Source organism: Vitis riparia, chromosome 18 (assembly GCF_004353265.1).
Source record: "Vitis riparia cultivar Riparia Gloire de Montpellier isolate 1030 chromosome 18, EGFV_Vit.rip_1.0, whole genome shotgun sequence".
Taxonomy (NCBI): domain Eukaryota; kingdom Viridiplantae; phylum Streptophyta; class Magnoliopsida; order Vitales; family Vitaceae; genus Vitis; species Vitis riparia.
This window is the reverse complement of record NC_048448.1, coordinates 1,852,672-1,868,255: the sequence shown is the minus strand read 5'-3', so window position 1 is coordinate 1,868,255 and position 15,584 is coordinate 1,852,672. Positions and strand designations below refer to the sequence as shown.

The 15,584-nt window shown below is 36.4% G+C and overlaps 2 protein-coding genes across 4 annotated transcripts in view; both read left to right on the top strand.

The window, feature by feature from the left end:
- Positions 1–12,292, top strand: part of LOC117906864 (twinkle homolog protein, chloroplastic/mitochondrial-like) — a 32,270-nt gene extending 19,978 nt beyond the window's left edge. For 2 of the 3 annotated variants that reach the window (XM_034820115.1, XM_034820113.1), the window contains 7 exons: positions 2,355–2,416; positions 5,572–5,655; positions 7,566–7,697; positions 8,878–8,974; positions 9,043–9,177; positions 9,331–9,398; positions 11,831–12,292. In XM_034820115.1, the coding sequence (XP_034676006.1) occupies positions 2,355–2,416; positions 5,572–5,655; positions 7,566–7,697; positions 8,878–8,974; positions 9,043–9,177; positions 9,331–9,398; positions 11,831–11,876 (624 nt within the window). In that variant the 3' untranslated portion in view covers positions 11,877–12,292. Of the gene's footprint in view, positions 1–2,354; positions 2,417–5,571; positions 5,656–7,565; positions 7,698–8,877; positions 8,975–9,042; positions 9,178–9,330; positions 9,399–11,830 lie in introns of those variants that run through there. The other variant, XR_004649913.1, reaches the window with a different exon arrangement.
- The window catches only part of LOC117906993, a 44,857-nt gene that overhangs the window by 27,353 nt on the left and 1,920 nt on the right, over positions 1–15,584 (top strand). The window contains 1 exon segment of the mRNA XM_034820294.1: positions 14,788–15,565. Within this exon segment, the coding sequence (XP_034676185.1) occupies positions 14,788–15,565 (778 nt within the window).

Genomic DNA, 15,584 nt, shown 5'->3' with positions numbered 1-15,584 from the left:
AAAATCTTTAGCCATAGTGTGGGAACCATTAGCTAAAGTAACAGTAGGTAAGGCAGAGGTAGTAGTAATAGAAGAGAAAAAATCCTTATTGCCAGATATGCGATCAGAAGCGCCAAAATCTAGAATCCAAGGTCCAAGAGAAGATGTGTGGGTAAGACAAGCAGAAGCATTACCAGTTTGGGCAACAGAAGCAACAGAAGTTGACTTGGTGGCCTGATAGCGGAGATAGTCATCATACTCACTGTCAGTGAAGGAAATACCCTGAGATGTGGAAGAACTGGGAGACTGAGGCGGTTGAGGATCATATGACTGGGTCACGTGGGCAGTGCGGGGAGGCCGCCCATGTAACTGATAACACCGATCACGAGTGTGGCCAAGCTTATTGCAATAGGTGCAATGAGGACGTTGGCCTCTACCTCGGTTACCACTGCGTCCTCTTGGAGAGTTAGTTTGAGAAACTAACACAGAAGAATCTGAAGTGTTATCAGATGGTAAAGTCTGAGTGGAGGAGATACGGAGGAGGCGAGCAAACACATCATCCAAGGATGAAACGGAGGAACTGGCAAGAATCTGATTGCGGATGGTCTTAAGATCTAGACGGAGGCCAATAAGCGTAAGAACCATGAAGAACTTGTCAATCTGTATTCGTTGATCCCCAACATCAGTTGTAAAAGGCATCACGATCAAGAATTCCTCCTTAAGAGAGGCAATTTGGCCAATATAAGTAGATAAATCATGTCTTGTTGTCTGACATTGACAATAGAAGAAGCCACCTTATAAAGACTTAGGATATCATTCGTGTATAGCCCTTTCGCCTGATTCCAAAATTTAAAGCATGTTTTGTAGGCCTGAAGATGAAGCAAAATCTTAGGATCAACTGATTGCCATAACACACTACATAACTGTGCATATATCTTCTTCCATTGTACTCTGTCAACCTTAGGGATATCCGCCTCTTGCGTAACAAGGTGATCCTCATAACCTTGACCCATAAACCAAAGCTCCACAGAGGCAGACCAGAACAAATAATTTTCACTACCAACCAATTTCTCCGAAGTAATCATAGGAGATCCAGATATGATAGAGGAAAAAGTGGAACTTTTAGTAGCCATATCTACTTATCTGGAGAACGAAATATGTTTGGATCAAAGAGAGCCCTAATACGGCTTCAGATTGCGGCTGAAAGAAGAAAAAACTGAGGATCCGTGGCTGTGAGAGACCAAATAGTAAAGAAAAACAAATGTGGCACTACTGGAAGGGTAGAAGAACACTTCCTAAGACACGTGCAGGGCTTGGGGTGGAAAGGAAGTCATCGGAGGTCGCTGGAAAGGCTGTTTAGAGGGCTGACGGAGACAAAAAAACCCAAAAAAATGCACTTGCAAGGCTCGGATGGCACAAACACAGATGGAAGGTGGCTAGATGGCGTCAGGCGAGGCTGGAGGTGGAAGGGCGTGGCCAGAAAGTGCTCCACGCGCCCTCACGAGCCGGCGCATGAGGTTCAGGCCGCCGGAGAAGAAACGTGTGTGGTCGGCGCGTGGCTGAGAACCTCCCTCCAGTGCTATGAGAAAACTTGAAGATCTCCTTCTTGCGCACCTGATGGTATGGTCGGTGTCAGAAAAGGACTTCGCCGGAAAAAGGTCCCCGGAAAAGTCACCGGCGGTGAGGGTTTTCTGACGGCGATGAGGGTTTTCTGACGGTGATACGGTTGATTGGAAAGCTTTAGGAGATGGGAAAGGTGACCGGAATGAAACACGGTCACTGAAAGATTTCCCATAATGGATTCACGGATAAACTGGAAATAATTAGGGTTTTTTTCTCCCTAGGCTCTGATACCATGTGAAAAGAGAGAAAAGGGAGAATCCCTAATTATTGTTATTGAAAAACTATTAATAATACACATTGGACTTGGGTATATATATATATATACATGTTAGTGGGACCCACAATACAATTAGGAAAGAAGAGGAAAAGGAAAAGTAAATAACCTAAATAACTGTACACTATCTAACAAGTAGCATGGAAGAAGCATACATTAACACTCGATTAAAGCATCCAGTTAATTAATGCCACAAACAGTTGGGCTTTTAGAATATTCTTAATTAGTCTGTGTAGGTTTCCGGTTAATCAATGCCACAAAATAGGGCTTTTAGAATGTTTTTAATGAGTCTGTGTAGAACTGATCTGACTTTTCCTTCCTAATTGTTAGTTGGATTAATATAGTTATTCATGGACAGTTCTGACATGCATGAACTATTTGATGAAGTGATTGAAATATCTTTGAACACAATGTCATTCATGCATGCAGCTTTCTACCAACATTCATGCCTATTCCTGTCCAATTTTCTGGTTTTTAGGTTCGGGAGCATGCCAGGAAACTTTTGGAGAAACACATAAAGAAGCCTTTCTTTGATGCAGGGTAAGTTCAAGTCAATATCATTCATTATTGCTCACCATAGCATTTTGGACCTAATTGTTATCTTGTGTTCAACTACTTACAGCATACCCACTTATGACAGTTAGGGTTTCATAACTATGTTCAAACTTTAATGTGGTGAGAAATGTTTAACTCTGGCAAACAGGCTGGTGGAGAGTAGTGACTTCATTAGATTATAGCCCAGCATTATTTTTAGTCCCTTATTGGTCATGCTCGTGTTTAGTTTGATTGCTGACTGAGTTTTGAGGATGTGGATATTTCCTTCTTGGTTAGGAACATGTGTCTCAAGAGGGAGGATTTTATTTTTAAAAAAAAAGAAGGGGGTTTTTTTGCATGGAGGTTTCATAGTTATGTGCTAACTGGTCAATTGGATAAGTGTAAAGGGGAATTAAGACAATGGAGGAGAAGAGTTTGGAAATGTTGGACGAGGAAATTGATGGTTGTTGAAGATAGCTAGGTTTGACCAGACAAGCAAGGAGGGCTTATCCTTAGAATGAAGGGTAAGATGTGAAAGAAGAGAGGTTTCAAGAGGTGAGCTGACATGGAAATGGTTTCTATGAGAATAAATCAAGTGAGTTGTGGTTGAAGAGAAATAGGAATGCCATGGTTTTCTGGGATATATTAACTGTCTATTGTTGAAGCAACCATCGCAGGAATATGGTCATTAATGAGGATCCTTATCTTGAGGGAAGATGGTGTTATTTTATGAGAACCATCCTCTAGAAAGATGAAGAGGAATAGGAATACCATAATTTCTGCAAGATAATAAATGCTTATAGCTGTTAATCATCATCACAGCAAAATGGTCCTTAATGGGATCTTTCTCTCCAGGGAAGATATGGTAATCATCCTCCATAATGATTGGAGTTGGATTTCATGATTGCAATGAGAGTAAGGATGCTTTGAGGATAAATCATGTAGCAAGGAGAGTTTCCTTCTTAAAATATTTTAGAGGGGAGACAGATATTTGATGCAGTGTTGATGTGATTATCGGTGCCTTGGATCAGGAGCAGGATTTTGCGATTTATTTTGAAGTTCAAAAGCATTGTGCTTAGATGCACTGGGATTTCCATGTATATTTTGTAGCATATGGGGTTTGCTGAGAAATGGAGGATGTGGATTTAATTATTATTTTTTCATTGCTTGAGTATTCAGTTCTGATCAATGGTTGGCTGGCATGCTTTTTTGCTGCTTCTTGGGATTGAGACAGGGTGATCATCTATCACCTTTCCTTTTCATCTTAGTCATGGAAGTAGTTTGGGGGCTCTGATCTTCTCTGTGTAGATGATGTCATTGCACTCTGTGGTTGAGGTGACCTAATTGAGATTTCTTAGGTGTGTGCAGTTGCACGGCAAAATTGTGTCAATTCCAATGACATGGAAAAGGTGTTTAATTTGGCTGCTAATTGGATATGCAGGAGTGGTTCCTTCCCTTCTTCCCATTTTTTTTATATAAAACCTTGTGGGCAAATTTCAAAGGGGGGTTTGGTTCAGAGTAGGTAGTTAGGAGGTGTGGAAGGGGATAGGTGGGTGTATGAGACAAATATTCATCAAAGTGAGGGCATTTTAACCTTCTAGAGAGCACCCGTGGGAGTTGCCTATGTAACTCAAGCTGCTGTTTGCAATTCAATGTTTAGTTGCTGCTAGGTTGAAGAAGCTTCAGAGGAATGGGAGAGGCCTAACTTAGTTGGTAGTGGGGGGTTTGCGTTTAGACAAGAAGATTCATTTGGAAAGGTTGTTGATTATTTGTTCTAACAAGATTATGAGGGGGCTTGGTTATAAGGAGCCTTGGGCATCTCAACAGTGCCTAACTTGGAAAGTGTTTTAGGAGATTTGTACTATAACACACCTATAAAAAAAATAAAAATAAAAATAACAAAGATTTGTGCTAGAACACAATAGTTTGTGGAGAAAGGTGATTGGGGATAGAGGAATTGGAAGAAGGGGATGGTTGGTTAAGATAGAGAAGCTTATGATTCAAGCTTAGGAATGGAATTGGAAAGAGTGGGAATGATTTTTCTCTTGAGGACAATTTTCTATTGGTAATGGCCTTTGGATCAAGTTTTAGCATGACCCTTGGTGACATGGGGGGACTTTAAGAGAATGATTTCTGGATTTTTTTTAATCATGTATCCATAAAGAGGCTTGGGTGTCAAATTATTAGGATGAGATTTGTTGCTATCCTGGTTTAGAAGGAACATTGTGGATCACGAGTTGACTTTGGTCGACTTTTCTCAATAATGCTGTGTTTTCTAGAAGTTTTCTGGGCATGGCGGATAAGTTGGCTTAGAAGATTGCCAAGAGGGGTTCGTTCTCAGTTAGATTCTACTTTAATTCTCTAAATATGGTTGAAGCTCCAACCTTTTGAGCTAAAGCTGATATGGAACCCTGGGATCTAAGATGATTTTTCATGTGGGAAGTTGCATAGGAGAAAATCCTTGTCAACAATCAACTTATGAGAGGTTGTCATAGGGTCAATTGGTACTTTCTTTGCGAACAAGATTTTTCAGTAGTCTGATTGCATCCTTATCCACTGTGGCTAGGCTTCTGGGTTATGATCCTTAGTTTTCAGTTTTTTGGAGTGTCTAGGGTTCTCTCTTGTTTGATTAGAGATGTTCTGCTTAGCTAGGAAGGTGCTGTAATTTGTCCGAGTGCACTGTGGTTTGAAGGTGGTTCCTTTATGTCTTCTAGTTCGTGTGGGAAGAGTACAAGAATGGAACAGTTTGAAGGATTGAAGGGTTAAGCTTGGACGTGAATCTGTTTTTTAAAGACCTTGTTTTCATGGTCAGATGGGGGCTGGGTTTAGATTTAGGTAACATCTATCTTGTGGATTTTGTTGATAGTATTGGTATTGAATAGCTAGGTCTAAACTCTAAAGTTTAGAGTTTGTTGATAAAATGATTTATCCTTTTTTGTCTATTAAAAAAAATATTTTAGAGATAAAGAAATAACTTTGTAAGACGGTGAATATGCTCTTTGACTCCATCCTCTCTTTCTCTCTCTCATAACTTCATTGACAATTAGTGTCTCATGATGTGCCTTATAATCTAACATGCATAATTTTATTTTTACTATTTATAACTAGCATATTTACTTGTGCATGCTATGATCATTAACTCTTCTCTTGCTTCACCTTAGGTATGGGGAATCTATTGAACGAATGAGTATTGAGGAGTTTGAGCTAGGGAAGAAATGGTTAAGTGAAACATTTTATCTCATACGGTGAGTTAAATTTTCAACGTCTCTGTGCATATTTCGGGCAGGGTTGTCCTAGGAGTTCAATTCCATGATTAGTGATTGCTCACCTGATTAAATGATGTGGCAAGGGATTGTTCTTCATATCCACTTCAGTCAATTCTGGATGATGTCCTTAATTCCGCATTTCCAACTTGCCAAGTCTGTCCTTACTAACAAAGAATAGTGTGTCTCACATCCTTTACTGTCTACACTTCACAGATTAATGCTGCATTTGCAACTTGCCAAGTCTGTCCTTACTGGCAAAGAATAGTGTGAGCGTGCACATATGTGCATCATCTCATATCCTTGGTATTTATGCTTGTTGGATTAATGACAAACTGTCCTAACTACCAAAGACGTGTATTTTTGCATGTGCGTCTACTGTTTACATTTATCTGATTAACAACCAACCCCGTTCTAACTAGCAAAGACATTTGCATGTGTGTGTGTGTGTGTGAGTTTGTGCGTGGGTGAGTGTGTTTACTGTATAGCTTCACAGCTGAGTAGCTAACCCCGTTGTAACTAGCAAAGACACCTATGTGGGTGTCTGTTTTTGTCTGTCTCTGTGCGTGTGTGCACATGTGCATGTCAAGGTCTATGTTTACCTGTGTATGTGTTTGTATGTGTGTGTGTGTTTATTACCGTGCATCCCTCTCTCTGTATCTTTGCGTGTCTGTGTTTGTGTATGTGTGTGTGCCAATGCATTTGTTTGTCCATGTTTTTGTGTCTGTGTCTGTCACATCTTTGTTGTTGACATTTCACAATTTAACATCCAATCAAAGATTCATGCATGCCTGCATGTTCATTTTTTTCCTCTGTTGTTTCTAGTTTGTCAAATTACTTACTACACACACACACACACACACACGTGTCAAAGTAATAATAGTAATGAGTAAAAAATGAAAATTTATGTCCACTGAAGTGCATGCCAATAGCCTCGCTACAGTTATATGCATGCTTAATGTGTGTCAGAATTCGGGGTGTAACAGTTTTGAACATGTGTGGCTATTGAGATTAACAAAAAGCCTTGGCCACCTGAAATTTGATCTTGGTTATTTTTCATCCATCCACAGTAATGAAATTTGACCAAAATTTCACCATTTAACTTTTTCATCAGAGAGATTACTATGTCTTCCTACTGCAAGTGAAAGTTACCTTAATCTTCTTGTTAACTCCATTTGACAGCAACAAAGACAGCACCTTAGCCACTAAACTTTGCTAGTTTTTGTGGTGGCTTTTCTGAGGTTTTGTTGATCTATATGGATCCAATGCTTTGAAGTTTACCTTATATTCTTACAGCACTTCCCAGAAAAAAAAAATGCATATCACTTAAAATACATGCTTTGTCTATTCTGGCTAGGATTCGTTTATATTTAGCATTTCACACCCATCTTAATTCTATCAATTATAAAATCTTCTTGCCCTTGAGGCATGGCTCGAGTGGTAAAGGATTGGGAGGGTTTGCGGTAGGTTCCAGATTCAAGTCCCAATGGGGACAAAAAAATTTACCTATCAAAATATATACATATATATAATTTCTTTGTGACAATCTTCTGCCAATCAACCTTGATGATTTATAGGTATTGGTCACCTTGGTTATTCTTTTAGAGTGCCTTAATTTGAAGAATTTTATTGTGAATTAATTAAAAGAATCTTATGAAATGTGCTATCGTAGACCATGAAAATAATTTATCCTAGGTGGTTAGATTCATTGGTGCACTTTTTCTTGCTGAGTTTATTTATCTGAAGCAGAGTTTATTCAGTGAGCCCTTTTATACACTTGGATGATGATGTTTACTCAAATTGTTTAGTTCCTTTTTATGTTCCTAGTGTTGCTTGTAAGTTCATTGAACTATTGCTGTTTGAATTGATTTACATGATGTGCTGTGAACTAGGTGCGAGAATGATTCTCTTCCAAATATAAAATGGGTTCTTGATCTTGCAAAAGCAGCGGTTCTAAGGCATGGAGTGCGTGGGCTTGTAATTGATCCATACAATGAACTTGATCATCAGCGTCCTGCAAGCCAGTGAGTCTTTCACCTCTTATGCCTCTCGAACTGTGCTGTTTGTGATCTTTTCTCATTTGGTTATATTTTGGGTTTGAGTCTAGGAGTAAACTTGATAAGCAACACATGCACACATACAAAACAACAGCCCACTGGATCTGATTGGAAAAAGATCACCACCACCCACTCCAGAAAGAAGTATTCCCACAGATTACTTTTTCAGAATACAAGCTGAGGTTGCCTTATTTTAATGTTGTTGAAAACAGTTATATCTAGCCAATAAACTGTATCCTAAGCATAACCTTGAGAATTGATTAAAAGCTTGGTGGATGGAAAAAAGATGGGTTTTTAAGATCTGAAAGAAATCTTCATATGAGCTGATGAGTGTGAATAATGGGAGGGCCATGAATTGATTAAAAGCTCAAATTACGAAAAATAAGCTTTAGATCTGAAAGAAAATTTGCCATACGTGTCTATTAGAAACTGTGCTCGGGAAAATGAACCTAGATACATTAAATTAGAAGAATGAAAGCTTTTCTTTGACTCGTGTAAAAAATAACCAATAAATACATAGAGCAAAGTTAGGCTTTCAGACTGGCATCTGTCAAAATTTGGGTTTACTCAACTTTCTGGTTGTATTTATTTATTGGTTTTGGTCTCTCCCTCGATACATTAAATTTGAAGAATGAGTTTCTCTTTGACTTGTGTAAAAAATAACCAATAAATACATCAAGCAAAATTAGGCTTTCAGACTGGCATCTGTGAAAATTTGGGTTTACTCAACTTTCTGGTTTTTTTTTTTTTTGGTTGTATTTATTTGGTTTCTCTCTCTCTCTCTGTTCCTTTTTTCTTTCCTTGTTTTATTTCTTTTTCTACTCTGGTTGGCCTTCTTGTTAGCAACATTTGATGTCCTGTATCATTGCTCACGATTTTTATTTCACACAAGCTTGCAAAGTAAAAATGAAAAAAGAAAAAGAAATAAAAAAAAGGAAAAAAAAACATCTTTTGCAAATGGATTTTATATGACCTCTTTCAAACTTGCCATTGAGAATTTTCTCATATACTTGTGTTGATATATATATTGCTTACTTATCTAACAAGATTAAAATCCATTTCTTCATACTCCCTACTTTGAGAGCTCCTCTTATGGTGCATTCTATAAATTTAGAGAGCATCCCAACATTAACTTAATGTGTTGCAGGACAGAAACAGAGTATGTGAGTCAGATGCTAACAATAATCAAACGATTTGCTCAGCATCACTCTTGTCATGTTTGGTTTGTCGCGCATCCTAGACAGGTTTGTCCTTGCGACCTCAATTTTGCTAACCTGTATCTCCATTTTTCTGACCTTTTGACACTTACCAGTTGCACCACTGGGATGGGGGTCCACCTAATATGTATGATATCAGTGGAAGTGCACACTTCATAAATAAATGTGACAATGGAATTGTTATTCATCGTAATCGAAATCCAGACGCTGGGCCTGTTGATCAAGTGCAAGTAGGTTTCATTTTCGAAGTTTTATTTAATCAATTTATTAGTGGTTATCTATTTATTTGTTCTTGGAAAAAGGAAGAAAAGGTGGTTGGCCATTCATCAAGGTTCAGGAATGGAAACTTATTCTTAAAAAACTCTTAAATTATCAATTTGCAGGTTTGTGTGCGAAAGGTACGGAATAAAGTTATAGGAACAACAGGCGATGCCTTCTTGTCATATGATAGGTATGGGGCTTCTTTTTCTCATTATTGCATTGTGTTTAATCAAGTTCGAGGAAGAACACTTCTATGGCATATTCGTGGATATATAATCTGCAATCGCTTTTAGTGTTTATTGCACTAATGACTTGTAGCATGCCCATTACCTTGGGGACATTAATTTCTTTCCCAGGAAACCAGAGGAATAATGCATTGTCTGATAATCATATTAAGTGCCAAAACTTAACAAAACAGACGAAAAAAAGCTCTCCAATTTGTTCAGTGCTACTTCCATTTTTATTCTTTGAAACCATATGCTTTGAATCCAAATCAGTATGAGAAATCCAATCTCTCTCTTAAGTTATCTCTAATTTATGATTTTTATTGGGAAATTTTTCTGTCTTTGATTATGTGAAGATGGCAATATTTTGATTGTGAATTTGTAAGAATAGTGATTGTTTTTTAAAAGTTCAGTTTATATGATGTAATACACACAGAATTGTTTTGCCTAGGAATTTGTGAGGGGAAATAATGACTTGTTTTGTAATATGTAGGTGAATTTTTGGAAACAAAGATTTGAATTGTGCATAGTTTTGTGAAAGAGTATATATTAATCTTTGGTAATATGATTATTCTTTTTTCAAATAGGCCCTTTCTTTTCAGGGATTTTGTATGATGGTTTATTTTTTTTCTCCTTTTTCCCTTCTTTTCCCTCCACAATTTTCTTACATCAAACTTCTACTCAAACAATTAGGCCAAGAATATGACATATTAAATCTTTAAAAAAGTGTATTATAATATTTGAAATTATTTATATAAATATTATTGAAAGAATGTTATTATAATAGAATAAAGGCAGCAGCTGTAAACAACAATGTTTTAAACTTTAGATTTTTAATTTATGAAACAAACAGTTTCAGGCAGTACCAGTAGACTTTCAGCACTTAGGCCTTGGGCCTTGGATGCTAATCATTCAACACTGAAGTTTTCGTACTTAATTTTAGTTTTAACCAATCCAATACATGCAAGAATTGAAAAGGACAGCGCCTTGTGTAGGATCAACGTTCAAAAGGACAGGTCGAGTCTATTGTGACTTGGACAAGTTTGATATAACTTGGCTAATTATGTCCGTAATTACTGTTACTGAGATGATACCAAGACCTGGTACTAGATTTTTTTCTAATTGCCACAATGAATTGGCCGATACAGCATAGTCATGGCCAGTACAGCCAAGTGTTGGCTGAGTTGTGATCAACATTAACCAAGTCGCACCATGGTGTCAGCAAGCCTATATAAGTTCCAAAGGACCAAAATCATGTTGACTACATTCAATATGAAATTGACTAATGCATGTTTAACATAAAAATAATTATGCTTGAGATAATATAATTTTCAATTTTTGGTATCATATAAACCAACCTGAGCCTGTGCTTTCATGATTATTTGAAAAATGTCAAATGTAAGAGATGATGTTTTTTTTTAGTTAGCTGAGTCCATCAAATTGTAATTATTTTTCTGAAAATCTTCATTATTCCTGAGTTAGTATATTGTGTGTATGGTTCAATATTGACCAATCTGTGATGCCAAGATTGATCCACTTCAATAATTCCTGAGTTAGTGACGGGCACGGCAACTTTGAATCATACCTTTAAGAGTTGCCAATTTTTCCAAAGAATGAGGTGAACGTTCTGCTTAGCAAGTGCCTACTTTTGAAACTCTAGAGAAGCATAACTATAATTTCATAGCCCTTTCTTGAACAACCATAAGATTGTCCAAAAATCATTAACAAAGACTTCGACAAAATGCTCTATTTTTCCATAAGATGTTGATCGTAAATGATAAGATTGATTGCGGATAAAAATGAAGATAGAGTTGTATTCACATACAGGAAAATTATATAGGAATAAGAAAAATCTTTGATTTCTTTTTGAAAAAATGGAAATTGATTTCTTTGGAGTAATCATACTATTTCAATTATGATACTCGTGTAGAAAGAATTGTAATACATGCAAAGAAGAGGCATCTTTCACTCCGTACCGAAGGGTTTGAACCAAGATTTCTAGATGGATGGGGTGGGGTATTAGTATATCTGATACATACTTTAAATGTGGGAATTTGTCCTCTAAAAAAGGAAGTATTGAATGAATTGATAATAAATTATGATATTTTGCTATTTCTTTACCTTCTAGCGAAGAGACTAATAGTAGAGAAAATAGAATTTCCACAATGACTCCAAATCCCTCTGACATGGTGATCTTCATGCCCTAGAAAATCATATATTAATGCATGATTACGAAATAGAGATGGCAGCTATCATCTAGCTGTTGTGCATGACATAAGATAGGAGAATCTGGGTCCTGCAAATTTCCTTCTGATGTGTATGTGCAAAATCATCGTTACTTTTAACCCCATTGTTTGAAACGTGCGAATGAAAGCTTAATCTGATGCCAATTGTGCAGGATAACTGGTGTGTACACGGACGTCGACGAGACTTCTGGGAAATGAGATGCATAATTTGTAGTTGGAGTAGGATCAGGCTTGGATTACACATGTGTCTACTGATGTCTATGGCCTTAACATGAAGGGGCCCTTCTTATCTGGTTATGCAGACTACAACAAACCGAAATGATTGAAACAGTGGCTCCTGCATGACTACCTAGAAAATCTAAAGCAAAGATGAAGGTGGATATTTGACCAAGCTACAGTTGATGAGTAGTCAGCTCAAATTTTGTATCGTTAGATTTTTATCTGCAAAGCAAATGATAAGTTTTTCTCATAATCTTATGGTAAAAAAACTTGTTCTTTTGTATAGTCAACAATCTATAGACCTAAATGATGTATAGAACTGTTTTTCCTTTTTTCTAAGAACAAGAATGTGTTCATTCTTTAATATCTATGACTACTTTTTTTTCTTTGAACAAGTGAATGCGTTCAATGATTATGAGTAGTGCTTTGAAGATAGGATAAGAAAAATAAGATGATGTTTGTTTTTTTACTTAATTCTAAATAAAATTTTAATACTTAAAAGTATTCAATATTAGGATGTTTGTTTTTATAATATTTTATTTTTATTTTATTTTTTCTTGTAATTTTTTTATTTTTTATTTAATTTTAAAAGGGGATGTACATCCGTACATGTTTTAGCATGGTTGGTATTATTATTATTATATTAAATCATGAACAATACTCTGTTTTTCCTTTGTTCAAATTTCAAATTTTGCATACAAACATATCTTAATATTTAATGCATTATTATTATTATTATATTTATCATAATCACTTTTTTAATAGGTACGTTTCATAATAATTTTAAGAAATATTCTAATATTTTAAACACTTCAAATTTTTTAATACTTAAAGTGTTAAATATATTAGTAAGACTTTCAATCATTAGTCTCTTACGAGTTAAACTTACATCATCACTTTGCGTCACAGTATTGCTCTCAGTCGAGTCCTCCATGGACCGGCTCAACCTTCTAGAGCATAATGATTACACTTTATTATAATTTTAAATAATTGCACCGGGGTCACCTCGTGAATCACGTGCATATCCTAAAATGATTGAAATGGTATCTTCTAAACAGCACTAAAATTATTGATGGCTGAAGTACCTTATTGTCTGAGCTAAAGATTAAAAGTACACGAAGAAAACAAAATGTCCTCTCAGAGAAACAACTTTAAATTAAAGACAAATAAAATTCACTTTCACCTTATATTAAACCAAATTATTTGACTATAAAAGGGGTCAAATCTGGTTTCTTTCTCGAAAATTCTATATTTGGTTCCGAAAAATAATAAAAAAAGAAAAAAAAATACAAAGAAAAATAATTTTTTTATGTTTGATTGTCCTATAAAAAATATCAAAGAAAATTAAATATGATTAAAACTAATTAAAAATTTATGTATTTTTAAATTATTTAATCTTTATATTAATGAGTTAAAATAAATAAAATGAGTTTGAAGTAACAAAAAAAAAAATTATTAACTTTTAATCTATTTTTTTATTTTCCTTCACTTTTCTTTTCTTCTGTTTTCCTTTGTATTTTCTTTCCCTTGTATTTTCCTTCAAATTTTCTGGAAACCAAACATAGCCTAAGAAAAATATGGTTTGAATTTACTAGTAGAAGCCAAGAAGTAAAGGAAAATTTTTATCATGTGTGGAAAAAGTATTTTTCATAAGTGATCATATTCTTGGACTCCCGTCACTTTTTTATATCTTAATCAATTTGGTTATATTGTTAATTTACATGTGCCCAGATATGAAAATAATCAAAACCGGAGCTACAAAATTTTTAACAGGGTTTCGTATTCGATCCGTAGAAAACCACACGGTAGGAAGAGTATCCATGTCATCGGTGGAAAAGAGAATTTGAGAGCTACATTTAACTTTTCTATGCTTTTGGAAGATGCAATAATTTTGGGTACAGTGAAAATATCATCAAATAATTTTGGGTTCTCTTGGCCAGTCACTCTCTGACAGAAATGAAGGGCCAGGCGAGGACCAAGAGAACGTGAAAAATATTCCCATGGTATATGGGTATGGCTGAAGTCTACTAACGGGAAACCAATTAAAATCGGGTTCCTTTATGGTCTGGTTTCCAAAAGTGTTGGCATAAATGACATAAAGCCTAATTTGACGGAAAAAAGTTTGATTTGAAGTTTTCCACAGTAACAGATGCAACTCAACCACTTTTTACATTTGGCTTTTATGCAACATGATAGGAACTGATTGAGTGAAGGATCCTCAAGTGAATATATATAAAGATAACCCAGATGGAGGTCTCCTCCATTGCAAGATATACCAATGATGCCCTTGCAGAATTTGCAAATATAAAGAAAGGACAGCTGACAAGATCGAATTTATATTAGGATTAATATGTGGTACAACGGTATGAGTGGTCTCACGCTTATATTACTTATGATCTGGTTACGATAAAAAGGATACCCTTTATATATCTATATCTATATATATACATATATATATTACAATGTATCACTGGTTGGATGATACTATGTATATAATTTTGTACCTCCTTATTTTTAGCTTGACTTTGTTTATTCATAGTATTATATTTTTGTTTGATTCAATTATACCATTATTTAACAAGGTACATCCCAACATATGCATTTCTATGGACCAAATCTAATGTTTAGTGAATACTACTTCTATATTTTAGCATTTTCCTTTTTTTTTTTCTCCTGCTTCACTGACTCTATTGACTTGGTCTTCCTTTCAAATGTCCATAAAAAGGCCGAAGAGCATTAGTGAGGTTCCCCGCAGACCATAACAAAAGTTTTCCATTTGAAACACAAATTAGAAGCAAGCATGGGCTTACAGGGAATTATGCTTATGCAACCTACTCTAATAGGGTTGCTATTAGCATCAATGGCAGCAGCAGCGGTGGCTCAGGCCAAGGATCGTTGCCTGGATCGATGTGGGAATGTCAGCATCCCATATCCATTTGGCACAAAAAAAGACTGCTACCACAGTCAAACTTTTCTGTTGCGTTGCAACGATTCAGTGGTACCTCACAAACTAACTATAGGGGAAGGTGTGGAGGTGGTGAGCATCTCCCTGGAATTAGGTGAGTTGCAAATCTTGAACTTTGTGGGCAGGGATTGTTATAGTAGTTCTGGCAGGCTGGTTTACGAGAACGACCCCTGGCTGTATTCAGGCCAAGGTTACACAATCTCCGGTAGGAGAAACAAGTTCATCGCAGTTGGCTGCGACACGTACGCGATTGTTCGGGCTTCTAAAGGTGAAGAAAGGTACACAACTGGGTGCATGTCTGTATGTGATAGCATCACAAATGTAAAAAATGGATCTTGCTCTGGGATTGGTTGTTGTGAGACCTCCATTCCTGAAGGAACTACCAATTTTACTGTTAAGTTAAGCAGCTATAATAACCACAGAAGCGTTTGGGCCTTCAATCCCTGCAGCTATGCTTTTGTTGTTGAAGAAACACACTTCAAGTTCTCTTCCAATCAATTTAGGGATCTCAATAATACAGAAAATCTTCCCGTGGTGTTGGACTGGAGAATAGGCAAAGAAAGGTGCAAGGCAGCACGAAAAACCGAGACTTATGCCTGTAAGGGGAAAAGCGAGTGCTACGAACCCGATGATTGGTCCGGCTATCTTTGCAAGTGCCTGGATGGTTACCATGGGAATCCTTACCTCCCTGATGGTTGCCAAGGTGCTTATGTATCTTTTCC